The following is a 17,539-nucleotide window of genomic DNA, read 5'->3' on the forward strand; positions in this document are numbered from 1 at the left end:
ATCTTAGTGGAGTTATATAGTATCCAAGTGTAGTGTAGAAGCATGTTGCAGAACTAGATAAGATTGTAGAAGCATGTTGCAGAATAAGATAAGATTGAAGAACATTTCTTGAAGCGAAGCTAATGTTCTTGAAGGCCTCATAAAGTAATGTTACAAGGAGATAGTGGCAAGAAAAGGCACAGCTTTGCTCTTTTGGCATTTTCCTTCATTACATTTTTCTAGGGTAATCTCTTGTGTTGAGCTTTGTGTTTTTGTGTGTTTTAGTTCACTTCTCACTTTCAACATATTTATGTAACCACCCACATTAATAACACTTAAAAATCATCACTGTTCTAAGGCAATTTCAAGTTTCTCAAGCTAACTACTTAGCGCATGGCTAGCTTAATTCATTGAGAAAATTTTACATAAATTGAGATTCATGTTGAGGAGCTAGCTATGAAATATCTATGTTAACTACAGATTATGAGATGTGGTAAACAGAGGATAGCCTATTTGTTTCACTAAGAAATTATGCTTCAAATCTGTTGCAGAGATTTTATATGTAGAGTTGAGATCTCGTTGCAACTCTAATTGGACTTGGACTAAAGTTGTTCAAGTTTGATAGCTTCCAGTCCATTAAAATAACCTTGTAGTGAAAGTTGATTGGAAGTTTCATATACTTAACCACCACCAGACCAGACATTACTTTTGATGTCAGTTTTATTTCTATGTTCATGGTTAAACTTACTAAAGATCGCTAGAGTTCAGCAAACAGGATCCTAAGATACATCAGATTGGCTAACACATATAGGTACATGTTCTGAACTTCTAAGGGTAACAGATTGGTTAGCTTCACAAATTTTGATTGGGTTGGTTTTTTTGTTGATGAAAATTCCAATTCAGATTGTAAATTTTATCTTGGTTCATTAGTGCTCGCTTGTTGTTCCCAAAGGAATCTATAATTTATTACTTTCGCTTTACACAACAGAGGCTTAGTATATTGCAGCAAATTCAGCTAGTTGTGAGGTAGTATGGTTTCACAAGATACCTTGGGAGTTTGCAGTGGCAGCAGGATGTACCTACGTAGGTCTTGTATGATAACAGGAGCACCATTTAAATGAACAGGAACTTGCTGTTTTGTACAGGACTAAGCATATAAAGATTCACGATCACATCATTTTGGTTTTGGTTATGGTTAAGCATGGTCAGATTGAGCTTGCGAATTGCCATATAGAGGAGCAGTTACCAAATATTTTCACAAAGCCATTAGCTCATGATTATTTCACCAGAACTTGTTGGAGTCTCTCCCCAAAGGTTGTTATGGGGGAGAATGTAAGAAATAATGTATTTTGATCTCATAAATGTGAGGAGATAATTATTGTTTATCTGTATTTCTTCTTCAGATAGGAGATATTATTAGCTTCTTATTTTAGTGATGGGGATTTTGTATTCATCTTCACTGTAAAGTTATTTATTAGTTTTTTCATAGTTTAGTGTTGAGGATCTTGTCTTATACTCACATGCCCGTGCTTATAATTAGTTATGATATTGTCTTAGCTTAGTTGAGTCTAGTAGTTACATGAGTTAGGTGTATTTCATATAGATATCTCATCAATTATTAAATATGCATAAATTTCTAATTTATGAATTCATCCATTTTTCTTGTCTTTAAAGTATAGTGCCAAATTTTACTAATCTATAACTATTTTGAGCTTTAGTGTAGATCTTTTCTTGTGCATGTTCATATTGAGAATTAACTCGGTAACATCAAGCTATCATAGACAATCAATATATTTGCCTTGTACATTGCCAAATTTAACAATTTTCATGGTAAAGAGTTTCCTTACATTCACATGCAAATTTAAAATTTATTTTATTTTATTTGCCATAAGAGCCATTGCATGTTAACGAAATGATGTTTTGTAGGTAGAGGTTATAAGGTCAATATATGGAGGAGAAGGGGAATTCGAAATGAACAGCTTAGAAGAAGCTTTTCTAGAAGCTCTCTCTAGCTTTGTAAGTGGATTTTGTTATAAATGGTGTGCGCTTAAAATTTGTCAGTATGTACTTGAAAAACACACCTGAAGTTAATAAAATTTGAGTTTTTGAGTATTCTAATTTGAGTTATGTATACAAGAGCCACTGTACTAATATATAGTACAGGGGCTGTATCTGGGCAGATGTTTAATATGCCATCTTGAGTTATGATCTTTGTTGAAAATTTTACTATCCACAAGAACATGGATTACCCAAATTGATATAATCAGTTAACTCTGATAGATTACTGCTTTTTTCTGAACTCAACCAAGATGTTTGCAGCACTAAGAAGGATTACTATGTTCACTAAAGGTAACTCAAGTGAAGGTTTCTTAGGATCAAGATCAATCCAACTTTATGTAGTCATAGACTCAAGGAAAACTTTTGTGGTTTACTTCAACTACTACAAATCCCAAATCTGGAGCACAATATGGGTGCATGGATTTTGGAAAAACTAACTCAATAGCACATAAAAGTAATAGATGAAACAAAAAATGTGATCTTCAAGAAGCTACTTCAAACTATTTTTTGTAATATGGCAAGTAGTTGCGATGATAACTTTTTATTGGGGGAGGCAATTTATTGTGCAAATTATATAGAACAGAGCTTCTACTAAGGCAACCAAGGGTATTGTGCCACAAAAAGATTGGTGTAATAAGCAAGTTTCCATTGGTCACTCATATCCTTTGATGCATAGTATGGGCACATATAAAAGATGAGAGGCATATGAAGTAACATCTGAAAAGTTTTGTATCTTCATGGGTTATTTGAGCCACAATTTGCATACTGGGATTCATTTAGACTTGGCAACCAAAATTTTTCTCTACTTGGGAAAAATTGGGCAACTTCAAAAAACACTTAAATTTCTTGAAAAACATAAATTTTATGAAAAATATAGTTATAAAATGAGTTTGTTAAACATTGGGGAAGAGTTTTCTATTAGATTTGAATACAAATAGAGTAAAAAATCACATCATTATGTGAATACAAGAGCTAGCTAATGACTATTGTGAATTTATGATGATTGTTTTTGAAATCATCATTGTATATTGCATTATATAGGCAAGTTACAAATTACAAAAAATTACAATTTCCTCTTCTCCATTCTAGTGAAAAATTGGGGAGTGGATCTAATTCTCACACTTAGTTGCAATTCTTTGCTTGGACTAGAAGGTTTCTCTTGCAACTCCCCCTTGGTACTTGTAATGTCCCCTATTTGGGAATGCCCTAATTTAGCACTAAATCTCAATTTCCAATTAAACAAAGCTGGGTTAGAAATACCTTTCACCTGATTGAAGCCCTGTAAAACAGGTTAGAAGCCTTTTACAACAATAATTCAATAAGCAGACCATCTTAATTAAGCATCATTAAGTTCATATCAGAAATACCAATTTAACCATAAGGTATTTAAATATTTTTGGGAAAGCTCAACCATAGGAGAGCATAGGATAAGGTGACTTCGATGGGGTGTCTTGGATTCTCTACCCTAGGTCCAAGAGTGGATATACCATTCCGCTTGGCCTCATATGGCTTGTGCCATCTATTTGAGGTGGTGTACCCAGTGAGGTGTCCACATCCTGTTCCCCCTCATCTTGCCATCATTTCCCACTCCCTATGATTGGACTTCTTGGTTGATTCACCATGATAGATGGATGAGGTTACAAAAGGGTGTCCTGGAAGCCCATCTCTTCTAAGTCCAAAGGCAGTACCCTCTGTACCCCCTTGGCCTCATGGGACCATCTGGTCACCACCATGAGGTGGCGTACCTAGAAGAGTACCCTATCACTGTACCCCTCTTGCAATCCCTCATTTCCTCTACCATAGTTGATTGCGATGAACATTCAGAACGTATGAAGGATCTCAGTATTCTACATATAATATTTAAACTTGCAGCAAATCATTAATCAGATATAATTAATATAGTGTACAGGAAACTCATACCAAACTATAATAATCAGTTGAACTTCTTGTGTATTCAATTTCCCATACAATGCCAAATTTTTCTTCTTCGATGGTGATTTCTTGAATGCTGCCGTGTTCCTCTTATACCCCTCCATTGGGTTTGTAGGGTGGTGACTTTCCTTCAGGGTTGTAACCAATGAGATGGAATGTGTCCATTGGACACCAGTGGCATCCCTTCAGTATCTAACTGCCTCTCTTAATTCATCCTTGTTAAATCTAATTAATCTTAATTGTTTTAGGGAAGATCGCTGTTAGGAAAGGATAAGGAAGGCGATCCATAAGACAATTATTGTTTGCTAGGCAGACAGTAATAATCATGATGCAATCATTGTTTGCTAGGAACACAGTAATGATAATGATCCACACACCATAATAATCACGATCTGTTCACAGTAATAATCATGATCTGCTGCTATTACTTGGGTCAATGTTAGGAATAAGAAACTATGAAGTCTTATTGTCGTAAGACAATTTCTTATTAAGATATGTTGATAATGGGCGTCAGATTGGGGGCATAAAAGTACTAGATGGCACTAACCACCTAATGTTGAGTGTCATCTACAATGATGTCATCCAATCCAATAGCTGATTTTGTTGTACCTCCACTCTCCATAACTTGCCTTTGTTGGAAACAATTGAATCACTCACGCTTTGATACCATGTTGAAGTGAGCACTCAAGATCATTAATTAGCAACATCAAATAATCTCCATAGAGACAAGAGAGAAGCAATAACATAAGATGCTATTCCATCTAATCAAGAATAAAATATGATTGTGATTAGATTGCATTATTAACAATGCTAGAGGTATGTTGTATATGCAAGGTAAGGTCATAGGATTAGACAAGATCATGACATTGTTTTAATCTTATGATATGAGATAACTAGCATAAACAAATATTAAATGACCTAGGACACAAGAAGTAAATGGGACAAGATATGATAAGATTTCATCAAGATGTAATGTTCCCAGTTGGGGATTGGATTATTTGGCGTTCAAGTCCTGCAAACAAACGTTAGTATACAAACAATATGAAAGATAGTTAAACATATATATTTATTTGTGCAATTATACAAGAAAGAATGCTATACGTTATTCTACATATTTAACAAATAATGTTAACTAATTTATTGTTGTCTATAAAAAAGGATACAATACTCAGTTGGACCTTACCTGGATTGACCCAACCCTTTATTGAGAAATTTTTCTCAGTTAGGAGCAACCCAGGATGTCATCCTCCTAAGGTCTCTATTTGGGATCTCTATTAATGAGTGAAATCATTAATGTTCTCAAAGCTTGGCAGAGATCCCACCTCTGTAATGTCCCCTACTTGGTTCAAGATAGTTTTAACCGTAATTAATCGATTTCCAATATATTTATAACTTAACTAAATCGATTAAGAGACAAAACTATCTTACATGAATCCAATCTAGGATGTTCTACCTTTTCTTTAGTCTATCAAGTACTAGCTATCTTACCATACTAAATAATTAATCCTATTTTTGATTTATAAATCATTTACACATTTATTAATTTTTAATTAATAAATGTTTATTATTATCAAATAATTAATAAATACTTTGTTTTGATGATTTAATAAATATTTATTAATTTACTCATTAATGATTACCTTTTTATTATATTAATATTAACTATAATTATTATTTTAATATTTATTATTATCCATCTTTATGTTATCCTCCATTGATCATTCTAATCATATAGTTACATAAATAAGTAAATATAGTAATGTGGCAGACAGATCTGACACATAACAGATCTGGTCTGCCATTCTTATGTTCTTATATATTGGCTTTACATATATTTCACTCTTATGCTAATATTATGTAATTTGCCTATCTGGGAATTTCCTTTATAAGTCTGCTGAAGATCAGTCTAAAGGAATAATTTCTGAGTTATATTCCCACATAATATCGTTAACACTATATAATAATTATAATTGCAGCTTTATTATTATTATTAAAACTATATTATTATTATTAAGTTTATTAAATCCTACATAAGGATGATATCGGGCTCCATATATTATGCATATATATATTAAGCATATTCCCGTGCATACCACAAAGAACAAAGATGCTACTGCCTGCCACTAAATAACAGTTCTGATCTGATCTGATTCATGTTCTTGAGATAAGTCTGATATTCATATAACTCTAATAGGTATACGTATGATGTGTAAATAAGGATTTCAATAACTTTATTTGATCATATGAATTGTCTTCAAATATTTATAATAAAAATCCACTTCCAGTTAAATGATACATTGGCCCGATTACACATTATATTCCTGATTTTGAATACGGATTATTGGTTGCAATCCCTAGATTGCTGTCTATGTTCCAATACTTGTCTATGCTGTTCCCGCCATACTTCACTATTTCAATTCTATCCTCCTCGGCGCTCCCCCCCGTGAATGATTGTAAATGTCTTCTTATATCATATTATTGGAATGATAAGTCATGATACCAAAAAACATGTCTTAATGGCATCTTCTTTCCTTAATGCTAATTGCACCACTAATCGCTGCATTAGATCCTTTACGTTAATCACCTCTCCTTTCATTATGTTATCGATTAGCCTTCTTGCTAATCATGTTCTTCTTAAACAGATCGCTAACTAGAATATTGATATTATTACGTACTTTCTAATTATTGATTAGATAATATAGTTAAAGGATGTGGAATTGTAAACATCTAATGGTAATCGGTATTGTAAGTGTGTGGCAGCCATTAGAAGAGGTTGTTGTTCTTGATCTCATTAATATTCCCTTAATTCTGTATAGACAATCACTCTTTCCTTAAATTGATAGTCTTTATGACTAGTCAACGATATTCAATGCTAATCTTAACCACTCCTTACTGATGCTCGAATCACTATAAGTGTCTTTCGTACCAATAATATTAATTTAGTGTTGCTTAATTCGAATTACTAATTTATTAATCTTAATTAATATCATTAACGATTATTTCCTCCTTAACATATCTTTGATGACCGCCGCCTTATTGCATTATAATTGTTTGATAGTTATTATATAAATAATAATAAATAATAATCATATATAACAATAATAATAATTAACAATCATAACAAATAATAATAAACATTAATAATTATATATTAGAGGAAAAATCGTGAAGTCTCATAAATGAGACGATTTTCCAATATTATTAAATGTTAATATTTGTTTTAATTATCGTATTTATTTAATCCAATATCCAAAGAGGGGTTATGACACAAGACAACTAAAACTTCTAGAAATATTCCTAGGACCTAAGTAAACTTAACACGTGAATAGGACCCACTAGGTGAACCAGTTAGGTAAAACACTCTATTCACACCAACACCCTACTTTAGTGCAACTTAGGGAGGAACAATCCAATGCAAAGATGCAGAAGATGGGTTTCAGCAACAAGGCCAATGAGGTATCCATGTATAAATGATCTCTCACAAGTACAAAAAATGAGAAAAACCCTGTTGGAGAAAACTCTTCTCCAAAAGAGAGAAAATGTGAAGGACTAATAAGCCTCCACAACAATGTCCCAAAAAACAATAGGAATTTGAAGAACATCATTGAAGCACAAAGAAGTTGCAGACAACTGTCAAATGACGACTGATACAGTGCTGTAATTGAAGAACCTTTGCTGAAAACAAGATGAACGTTAGGATCAAGAAGACAACAAGCTACACGAGTGGCCCCAACAACACTACTTGAACAATAATCAAATGGAAAAAAAGGCAAAACAGCTGATAGTTGAAGATACATATGGCACATGAATTTGCACTAGTGACCTCAGTGACACTACTCAACAAATGCAAGTTGAAAATACAAGTGACAATAGTTTGAAGAACATTGATCAATGAGGGTTAAAGGTTACCTCCACAAAGTAGGAATGCAAGAATGTCTAATAACTCACTTCAAAGTGAATACAAGGAAGCATTAGCACAAATAGTGTAATACCCTTTCATAATGCTAATTAGGGGGAGGCATGATAGGTCCAAAGAAGTGACTCAAGAACTATGTCACCATGTAGTGCATGAAGGAGAAGATACAACATCTAAAAGGCACAATAGAGTACCTGCAACTAAAAAAGGGTGTGCAAAAACAAGGCAGACTTGCATGAGGCAAGAGTCATAGAGATCCATTATTGTCATGGAAGGACACTCACTAAACAAAACTGTGACTGACAAATAACAAAGGCACTACAAAACCCCCCATGACACTTTATAATATAGTATGAGTACAATAATATGGCACAATATGATGTATAAAATCCCCAAAAATACATGTACAAGAGTGACATTTTATGTAATGTCCCCTTTCGAGGAGTAGTTGAAGATGACCTGTTTAGCATATTTAATTCTTGTAAGCTAATTTTGGGACATCGGGGAACAAATTATATTAATTAATTAAAGTTGTCCAATAGAGTAAATTTTTTGGATAGCATTATTTTAATAAAGTGACTTAAGTGAAATTAAAAAGGAATTATTAAGAGTCACTTTATTAATGTTTTTTATTGAATTATTTGATACGGGAAGTTCAAAAGTTTTTAGGAATATTCTAAGGAAAATATTAAAAGAAGAATTAGGAGCCCATTTGGACATGCTTATTTTTCTTCTCTATTGTGGATTTTGAGCTTCCTATTGGAGCAAACTCTAGAACAAAAATCCGAAGGGAAATCAGTTTCGGGGGTGAAATATCTTCCCTAGCTGGCTGCAGGTGGAATCATACAGGTTTCATGCTTGGACTGAACGATTGCACAATTTGTGAAGTCTTGCAGGCAAGAGAAATTGTTGGAGAATTGCAGAGGTTTATAGGAAAGTTTGAGTTAGCTGTTTGGTCATGAGATTTCAGATTGGTGGGCAATTGTGACCTTCCTATCTATTCACAAATCATCTGTAGAGCTAGGAATTGGAAAATATTGATTGTTTAGGGGTGTTGGAAAGGATTCAGCTAGTCGCCATTGACTTTTCAAGCTGGGTGTGTGAATCTCAGTGCTGGTTGAGGGTTTATAGCTGTCAAATATTGGAGAAAGGAAGGCGTGGAAGGTTAATGCTGGTCAATTCTCCTTTTTGCAGATGGACTTTGGCTTTTGAGAAGAAAAATAGTACCTTTGGCTGGGCGTTGAAGGTTGTGGGTGGCGTGAGCCTTAGGGTAAATTGATTTGAAGGGTTAGCAGCCATTTTACTCTTGGACATGAGGTTTGAGGGGCAGAAAAATCACAGGCACAGGTCATTATCCAATCTGCTGCTCATATATTGTCAGATTGTTGATGATTAAGGTTGTTTCAGTTTCTTTTAAGATCAAACATGGTTGTTCTTTGAGGTCAGATTCTTATTTACATGTATCTCTGTAATTTTGTCTTATGACAAGGGCCATTACTTGGAAAATATTATTGTTATCAGATATTTAAATCAATGCTATTCTCTCTTATTTCATGCATGAATGTCCAGGCATAGTTATGAATGTTATGTGAGTTCTTGCAAATAAGAAAACTACAAACAACAAACACCTTATTCATATGCATGCAAAATGTTTATTTAGTGAAAGTGGGAAAGTGGAAATTTTGGGATAAAATTGACAAGGATCTTAACAATGGTATCGGAGCAAGTGATCTTGCTAGCCTAGAGGGTTATAAGACAAGTAATTTTTTGAAATTGATTCATCAATGCAAAGGATACAAAATTTATCACTTATAGGAGAAGGAAAGGGGATCTCAGTTCAAATTTGGAAGAAGTATGGTTGATAGACATGAACAATAAATCCCTAGTACCAAAGAGATTTTAAATGATTTGGCTAGAGGATAGCTGCAATTGGTGCAGTTGATGACCCAAATGATGCAAATTGTTGGTTGAAAATTTTGTACACCTAGGGAAATATACAAAATTGTGGCTTCAACCATAGTGTGTCAGTAAAACTCTCCTAATTAAGGGAAGGCTCCCCTTATCTATATCTAATCTAAAACTAAACAGGATGAAACAACAGTCTTTCTTCTTTCTTGAAGAAAGCCAATATCCTTTTCTCTTCACAAAAAAGTGATAGCAAGTTAACTTAAAATAGTAAATATAGAAATGAGACCTTTTTGTGGGATTTTTGGAACATAAAGGGAAGCAAAGTTTCCATGAAGGCACAAAGACCTCCGTCACTTCCCCGGGACGGGAAAACAGAAAGAAAGCTCAAAGTCTTCAACTATCTATTCTCCTATCAGCCTTTTTAGATGATTTTCTGCTAACTAAGCACAATATGTAGCAGCTCAAAGTCTAACTACATGATGCACTTCACCTTACATGCACAAGTCTAAAAAATAGAAGTAGCACAAAGTCTACAAGATATCTTCCCACTTTAGCTTTCCACACTAGTTTCAGATATGATAAGCAGCTCAAAATTTGCAAGACCAAATTTGAAAACCAAACATATAACTCTAAATACAATTAGCAGTTCAAAGTCTGCAAGATTGAATTTAAATCCCTCTTTCACAATAGAACAAAACTCACAATCAACTCTAGAAAATGTCGTCACATAACAACTTGAATTGGCACAAAGTCTCAACACAACTTGCCTCTTTTATTGAAAGAAATCTGATTTACATCTAAGCTCAAAGTCTTAGAGTGCACATACAAATTGGCAAAATTTTGTTGCATTGCCAAAAAGATATCCATTACAATAGACCCCCTCAAGTATTTATAGAGGAGGAGTCATGAGAAAAAGGTGGGAGGATCCCAACTAACTTGAGAAATTCTCTCAACCACCAAGACTTATTCAATAACTAACTATGACTTATTCCAACTACAGTCCCAATTGAACACAACTTGTAGTTGCTTTACATGTAATTACAAAAGTGCAAGCAATGAGTTAACTTGTAATTACAAAGTTATTTTTTTTTTACATGTAACTTGTCAAAACAAAATTACAAATGCATAACTAAAACTATTCCATGTGCCTAAAGATGCGACTCTAACTGCATCATCCTTTGTCTGTGATGATCTTGATGCCGCTTCAGGATGCTAGAACTTGAAGTATTCTAGATCAGTAAAGGCATCTTGAACCGGAATGAGAATTTGCATCCTTAATGATTTTGCTTGGGGTAATACTATCTTTTCAGGAGGGAAAGGGTTGCCTTCCTCTTTTCATGTTATGACCATATTTGTCTTGAAAGCATTCTATGTTCTCAACCATGAATTGTTGTTGTATCTCTTCTTTGTATCATCCTCCAATCTTGAAATCTACTTGCAAAATAAAGCCCATTCCTTAATCTATTGATTTGGTAGGCCGTGTGTGCAAACCGGACTGACAAGGGAAGGGATAAATTGATGCAAAAACGGGCTCACAAATGAATTTCGGGTTCTGGAAGTTGCATTACATGTGTGGGAAAAACAAGGGCATTAACTTGCAATTGTGGAGAACAAACATGCAACTTCATATGTGTAATGGGTAACTACAAGTTTGCACTTGTAATTGGACCTTTAAAACTCATTTACAAGTGTTTTTTTTGTGCATTTTGGACCAATTTCGGGTTCTGGATGGTTGACTGCAGATAGACTTTAAATGGGGAAAATGAATGAAGGTGTGAAATGAGTGGATGAAATGGTGGGAATAGAGATCTTGATATGAGGGAAATGAAGCTTATGACCAAAAACAACAAGTGTGGATGGTTATGAATGCATTTTTGAAGAACTTTTCCATGTTGATCATATGAAAAATGGGAAGAACTTTTACTTGTAATTAAGTTTTAAAAACCTGATTTTGGAAGAATGGGTATTTTTCATCTTTGAAACTTGGAATTTTAACAAAAGATGGTTAAAATATTACAACCATAAAGGAAGATCAATTATTTTCATCTTACATGCAATCGGGTTTTTAAATTCCCGAATGCAAGTAAAGAGGGAAAATGGGGAAAGACAATGGAATTTGCAAATTGGTTTGCAAACTTGGAACAAAGGGGAAAATCTCTCACAAAACCGATTTTAGGCAAGAACAAAACAAAACATATAACTATCGTGAAGAGAAAGAATCCCTTATAGACAAAAGAAGAAGATTCAAACCTTAGCCACGTTTTTGAAAAAACGCCATATGTATCAAAATGCCCATCAAAAGCATGAAGAATCGGTCAAGTAAAGCAACCAACCTCCACGCCTAGGCAAGACAAGTCAAAACGATTTAGGAAAGACAAGATTCGTGGCACTTGAATGAGGCATATCGTGGCATTTTTCAAAAACGTTTTTGCTGTTAAAACACCATAAAACCAGCGATAATGTCTTCCAAATGGCATGAAGAGAGTTGGAAAATGCATGAAAATAGCAAGGAATCCAAAACGCCTTCCTCCTCCTAAGATTTCTCTACAAAAATCAGTGGAAATTGTCAACAAAATCCTCCAATATTGCTGGTCGGGTTTTTGGGAAAGAACGACAAGTTTCATTTTACATGTAATAGTGAAAATCGGGTTTTAATTCCCATATTTCAAGTTTAAAATGTTACTTTTCTCTCAACAAGGCAAAATCGGGTTTTAGAAATCCAATTGCAAGTTTAAAATTCCTCAATTTACACTTTATGGAGAAAATTGGGTTTTTTGGGCACAATAGCAAGTTTAAAATTGTCACTTTATTCCATTTCTAAGCAAAATCGGGTTTTGGAGAGAGAGATGCAAGTTATAAATAACTTGTAAAGGGAAAATAAAATCCCTACAACAAGTTTTAATAACTCAACACGTGTAATAGGGGAATAAAACCCCCATTACAAGCAAAAGACATTAAAATAGGGGTTTTTCAAAAGAATTACAAGTAACTTTTAAATCTGCAATTTAAAATTAACTTGTAACTTATCCAAAAAATCCCTATTATGACTTAAAAAACCAAAAAGCATCAAGGGGGACATAAAAAGTAAGTTACAAGTTCTTTTTTCAATAAAGTGCACTTGTAATTAGCCAAAAATTTCCCTACAAAGACCAAAACAAAGGAAATCATTAAAACTTGCAATTCAAGGAAAATTTCCCACCTGCAGTCAGGGAGAAAAAACCTGAAATTGAAGGAAAGACATAGCAAACGAACCTAGAATGCGATGAAATTTGAAATGTGGTTCGAGGATGGATTGAGGATTAAGCCAATCCAAGGATTAGGCAAAATTATGCCTCGAGAAGCATGCCATAGAATAAAATTTTCATTTTTTGACAAATTTTTTATGTAATGGTCCTTCATTTTTGAAAACAAAAATGAGGACAACACAAATAACAAATAACAGAACTCAGGGTGATCATGGAAATAATCTAAGTCACTAGTGTAAAGTTTTATTCAATTGCAATAAAAGAACATATTATATATGTGAGAATTTCATATGATTATATTGTCGAATAATCTGATTATTTTGTTGCAGGCAGAAGGAGAGAGATCATTAATATTTTTATATGTCTTCTCCAAATGACTCATGTCGGGCTTTATATGTTTTAGAAGACCGGTCAATAGATGTCTTGACCGGTCATGTCTTTTAGACATGACCGATCAAGGCACCTATTGATCGGTGCACATCCCGATTTCGGTTATGTTTGGTAACTAACATTTAATACTTAACACTCGGTTGAAACATTGTTAGTTATGATGCTTTGTTAATGGCCTGAATAAATGTTTATCTCGATAACAAATAGCATTACATATGCTATCGGGTTAATACCCCGATAGCATATTAATGCCGATTCATAAATGAATTGACATTAATATGCTATCGGGTTACTAGCCCGATAGCATTTAGATTGACGCTTAACTATGTTAAGCAAGTCGTCGATCTTATCCATCTTTATACAATGTCAATAGCCCGATAGCATTTAGATCTACACTTAACTATGTTAAGCAAGTCGTCGATCTTATCCATCTTTATACAATGTCAATATCATAATCATGATCAATGTTACAATCTGATAAACATATTCAGTTCGGAAAGCATAAATCAGATAATCTAATAGCATAGATGAGAGAATCAAAATAGAATAGAGGAGAGTAAAGGATTAGGAAAGTCTTATCTTGCAGAAGCTACTGATGCATTAACAACTAGGTTCGAATTTGAATTCGAAGTTCGACAACTTTGAAATTCGAATGAAGTTCGACAAGAAAAAAATTTGAAATGTATAAAATTCGAATTCAATTCGCGTTATGTAATTTTTTTAAATTTTTAATAAATATATGTAATATATCTTTTTAAATTGCCTAAATTGTTTAACATTGATAAATAGATTTGAAATCATTACATAAAGATGACACATTTATAAAATATAAACCATAGGAAACATATGCTTTCACGATTGCAAAGACGTTCTTTTGTCAAAAAGGTACAATAACAGTCAAAGACTTTAGAACTTTAAAATAACTGATGTGTCCGTGCGACCTAAATGCAATTGGCGACCTCAATGCAACTCGCGACTGCAGAAAAAACGATTGCAAATCGAGCAATTGATGTGTGTTGCTATGTTTGTCGCCGTATTTATTAAAAAAACTCGATGAAACCCTAAAAAACGCAAGGAAAAAACAACTTTTTTGCAAACACGTCATCCCTATTTTTCCGTATGAATTTGATGCGAATTTGATTGAATTTTTGGCGAATTTTATCGACTGTTTTAAGTTCAGCGAATTTTGAACTTCAAGGAAGAAATTCGTCCGAACTTGGTGACTTAGGAAATAATGACAATAATGGAAATGATGGCAACCATGGAGAAGGGAGTAGCACTAATATTCATTTATCAACTCCAGGATAGCTAATAGAACTACTCCTAGAACTTTAATGATTGAATTCTTAGAACCACCACCAAGAGATCAAGTAGGTCAACAAGAAGGTGGTGAAGGTTGGGCAGATTATTTAAGGGAGTACCAAACTTTGGTGGATGAATTTCATGTAGCTATGTCCTTAGGTGATTTTTGTGAAGTAAAAAAACAAACCAAGAGGAGATAGTGGAAACATGTCTAATAAGGATTTGTAACATAAGGTGGGTAAATTGATCATTCCTAGCTTTGATAGTTCGAGTAGATTCACTGCATGTTCATGGGTGCAAAAGTTAGATACATACTTTCAGTTTAATCCTATGCTAGAAACTGAGGCCATCAAGTATGCCACATTTCACCTAGATTGAGAGGCTCATGAGTGGTAGTATTGTGAGTTGTCGATCTTGGGTCATGCTAGTATCATATCCTATGCTGATTTTATACATAGGCTAATTGACAAGAAGGATCCCGAGCTACATTTTAGGGAGTTGGCATAGTTGAGGTAGGTGGTGTTAGTTGACTCTTACATATCAAAGTTACAAAAACTCTTGGTCATGGTGACAAACATCCTTAAGAACATGTTGATTGTTTTGTTTATGGTGGGACTGACAGGACCTCTTCAAGGTTGGGCCATAACATGGAGAGTCAGCTTCTAAAAACAAATTCCAGCCCAAACTATCCCCACCAAAGATAGATAAGAAACCCTTCCAAAGAGATTTACCAAAGAGGAACAACTTGGATGTAGGAATGAATTACGTAAGAAAATGTTGCGTTTCTCTTGCAAAGAACCTTGGTAGCCTAGTCATAGGCGTACGGAGAAAGGGAAGGTTCTTTATCTAGAGGTGGTTTCGAATGATGAAGAAGAGAAGATAGAATGAGCTATAGGTGACGAGATGGAGGATTTAGATGGAGAACCAACATATATGGATGGGCTTTCATCAAAGGAGGTAAAGAGGGGAACTATCGCTACTCTTGTTGGTACTCCTAGCTACAATTCATTTAGGGTACAAGGAGACTTACAAGGGCAGCGAATTATTGTCTTGGTGGACGATGGGGCGACCCACAATTATATAGATGTAGGTTTGGTGGCCAAGAGGGGATTACAGGTTGAGTAATTTGAGGGCTTCAATGTGGTAGTAGTTGATGGTTTTACTATGGCATGTACTAAATAGTTTTCTTAGTTGAGCATTGCCTTCGACAATTATACTGTTACCGATGATTTTTATGTTGTGGATATTGGAGATACCAATGCCATTTTTGGGGTTTAGTGGTTGCACTCACTAGGGAAGTACTCTCAAAACTTCTAGACCATGGAACTGAAATTTAGAGTTAATGGAAAGAAAGTGGTCTTAAGAGGTATAATGAGTGGAGCAACCAAGATCATGATGGCTCAGTGGATGGAGAGTATTTTCAAACATAGAGAGGTTACTTGGGCAGCCCAATTTTTGATTTCTTTTAAGATCCCTTTTGATGGTGATGAGCACTATCATGTGGATATTCAATCCGTAGTCAAGTGCCAACCATAATTCTAAGAAATTTGATAGTCAGAGGATCTCTGTAGACAAGTGCTCTCCTACACAACTATTTACAATATCGATGATGTTCACATTCTCTTCTTTTCAAACTTGACCACTTTTAAGTGTAGTAAGCCCAACCCTTGTGGCTCATGATCTTGATTCAAACATAAGGCACCTCGCATCACCTTCAATGGTTTTCACACAGGTTTACCATAAACTTGAACACGAACAAAAGTACAGTCATCTGTTCATTGCATATGGTTCTTTAGATTACCACTAACCATTTTAAGATCCATGAAGTACATTACACTACTGCCTTTTCTCAATACAACATTTTACACTACGAGATTACGCAACTCAGAGAAAAATAAAAATGAAAGAAAATGAAATGCCACTAATACAAAAGGCAACCTTATCATTAGTGGTCGACGAGAGATGCCATTGTCCTCCAACCTCTTGTGCTTCAATCCTTTGTTAAGTTTTCTACTCACTGAGCAAATTTGTCTTTGAGACTCAATTTTGGAATGCCCTTTCCCCCTATCCCCCTTAATGTGAACTTCATACAATAATTGAGGAGTGTCAGGTACCACCAAACATGCTCTCCAAAAAATATTGTTTTACATCATAATAAATAAAACCACCCCTCCCTTTTTAATACATATATTTAGTATTTAACGCTAATATTTAAACAAATAAGAAAGAATCTAAATGAATCCCCACAAAAAATTTAAAGGAAAGAGCTATTGATGATCACTTACCAATTAATCAAACTAACAAACTGCATATTGCAAGATTGGTCTCAGACAAATATTGAGATCTGCTTGATGAAGACTTGCAGAGAACTAATGTTGAATGGTGGATTTGCTAGATCAAACACTACAATTCTCAACAAAGGTCTGTGATTTTTCCAGCAATGAAAAATTTGACTAAATTGTTGTCTTCTCAAAATTTCATCTTCCAAATTAGCTAATGATAATGTAAATATGAAAGAAGTTGTAGTGCGCGACTTGGTTTAGCATAGAATTTTGATTTTTCCTCCTCAACATTTCGGCTTTCTTTGCCTGCAACAATTCTTTAAATCCTTGCTTTGTGATGCTATCAAAGCATTTATGAATTCCATGAGAGATTGGCTAAACCTGTGGTAAGATGCTTTCCTGTAGAATAGGGAATCAGGCCAAAGGCATCCAATTCCAGTTCATCTTCTAAGATTCTCCAAGAATTTGCAGTCCAAGATGGTGTTTGGTAGTGTGCTCTCTCCCTCAAAGATCATCCTGGCCATTGG

General features: G+C 34.4%; 1 protein-coding gene across 2 annotated transcripts in view; it reads left to right on the forward strand.

The window, feature by feature from the left end:
- LOC131033001 (uncharacterized) overlaps positions 1-17,539 on the forward strand; it is a 73,451-nt gene that overhangs the window by 11,402 nt on the left and 44,510 nt on the right. Inside the window, exon 2 of one of the 2 annotated variants that reach the window (XM_057964105.2) lies at positions 1,906-1,995. The exons of the other annotated variant lie outside the window; for it this stretch is intronic. Coding sequence (XP_057820088.2) covers positions 1,906-1,995 — 90 coding nt within the window. The remainder of the gene's footprint in view (positions 1-1,905; positions 1,996-17,539) is intronic. 2 annotated transcript variants of the gene reach the window in all.

This window comes from Cryptomeria japonica, chromosome 9, assembly GCF_030272615.1.
Source record: "Cryptomeria japonica chromosome 9, Sugi_1.0, whole genome shotgun sequence".
Classification (NCBI taxonomy): Eukaryota; Viridiplantae; Streptophyta; class Pinopsida; order Cupressales; family Cupressaceae; genus Cryptomeria; species Cryptomeria japonica.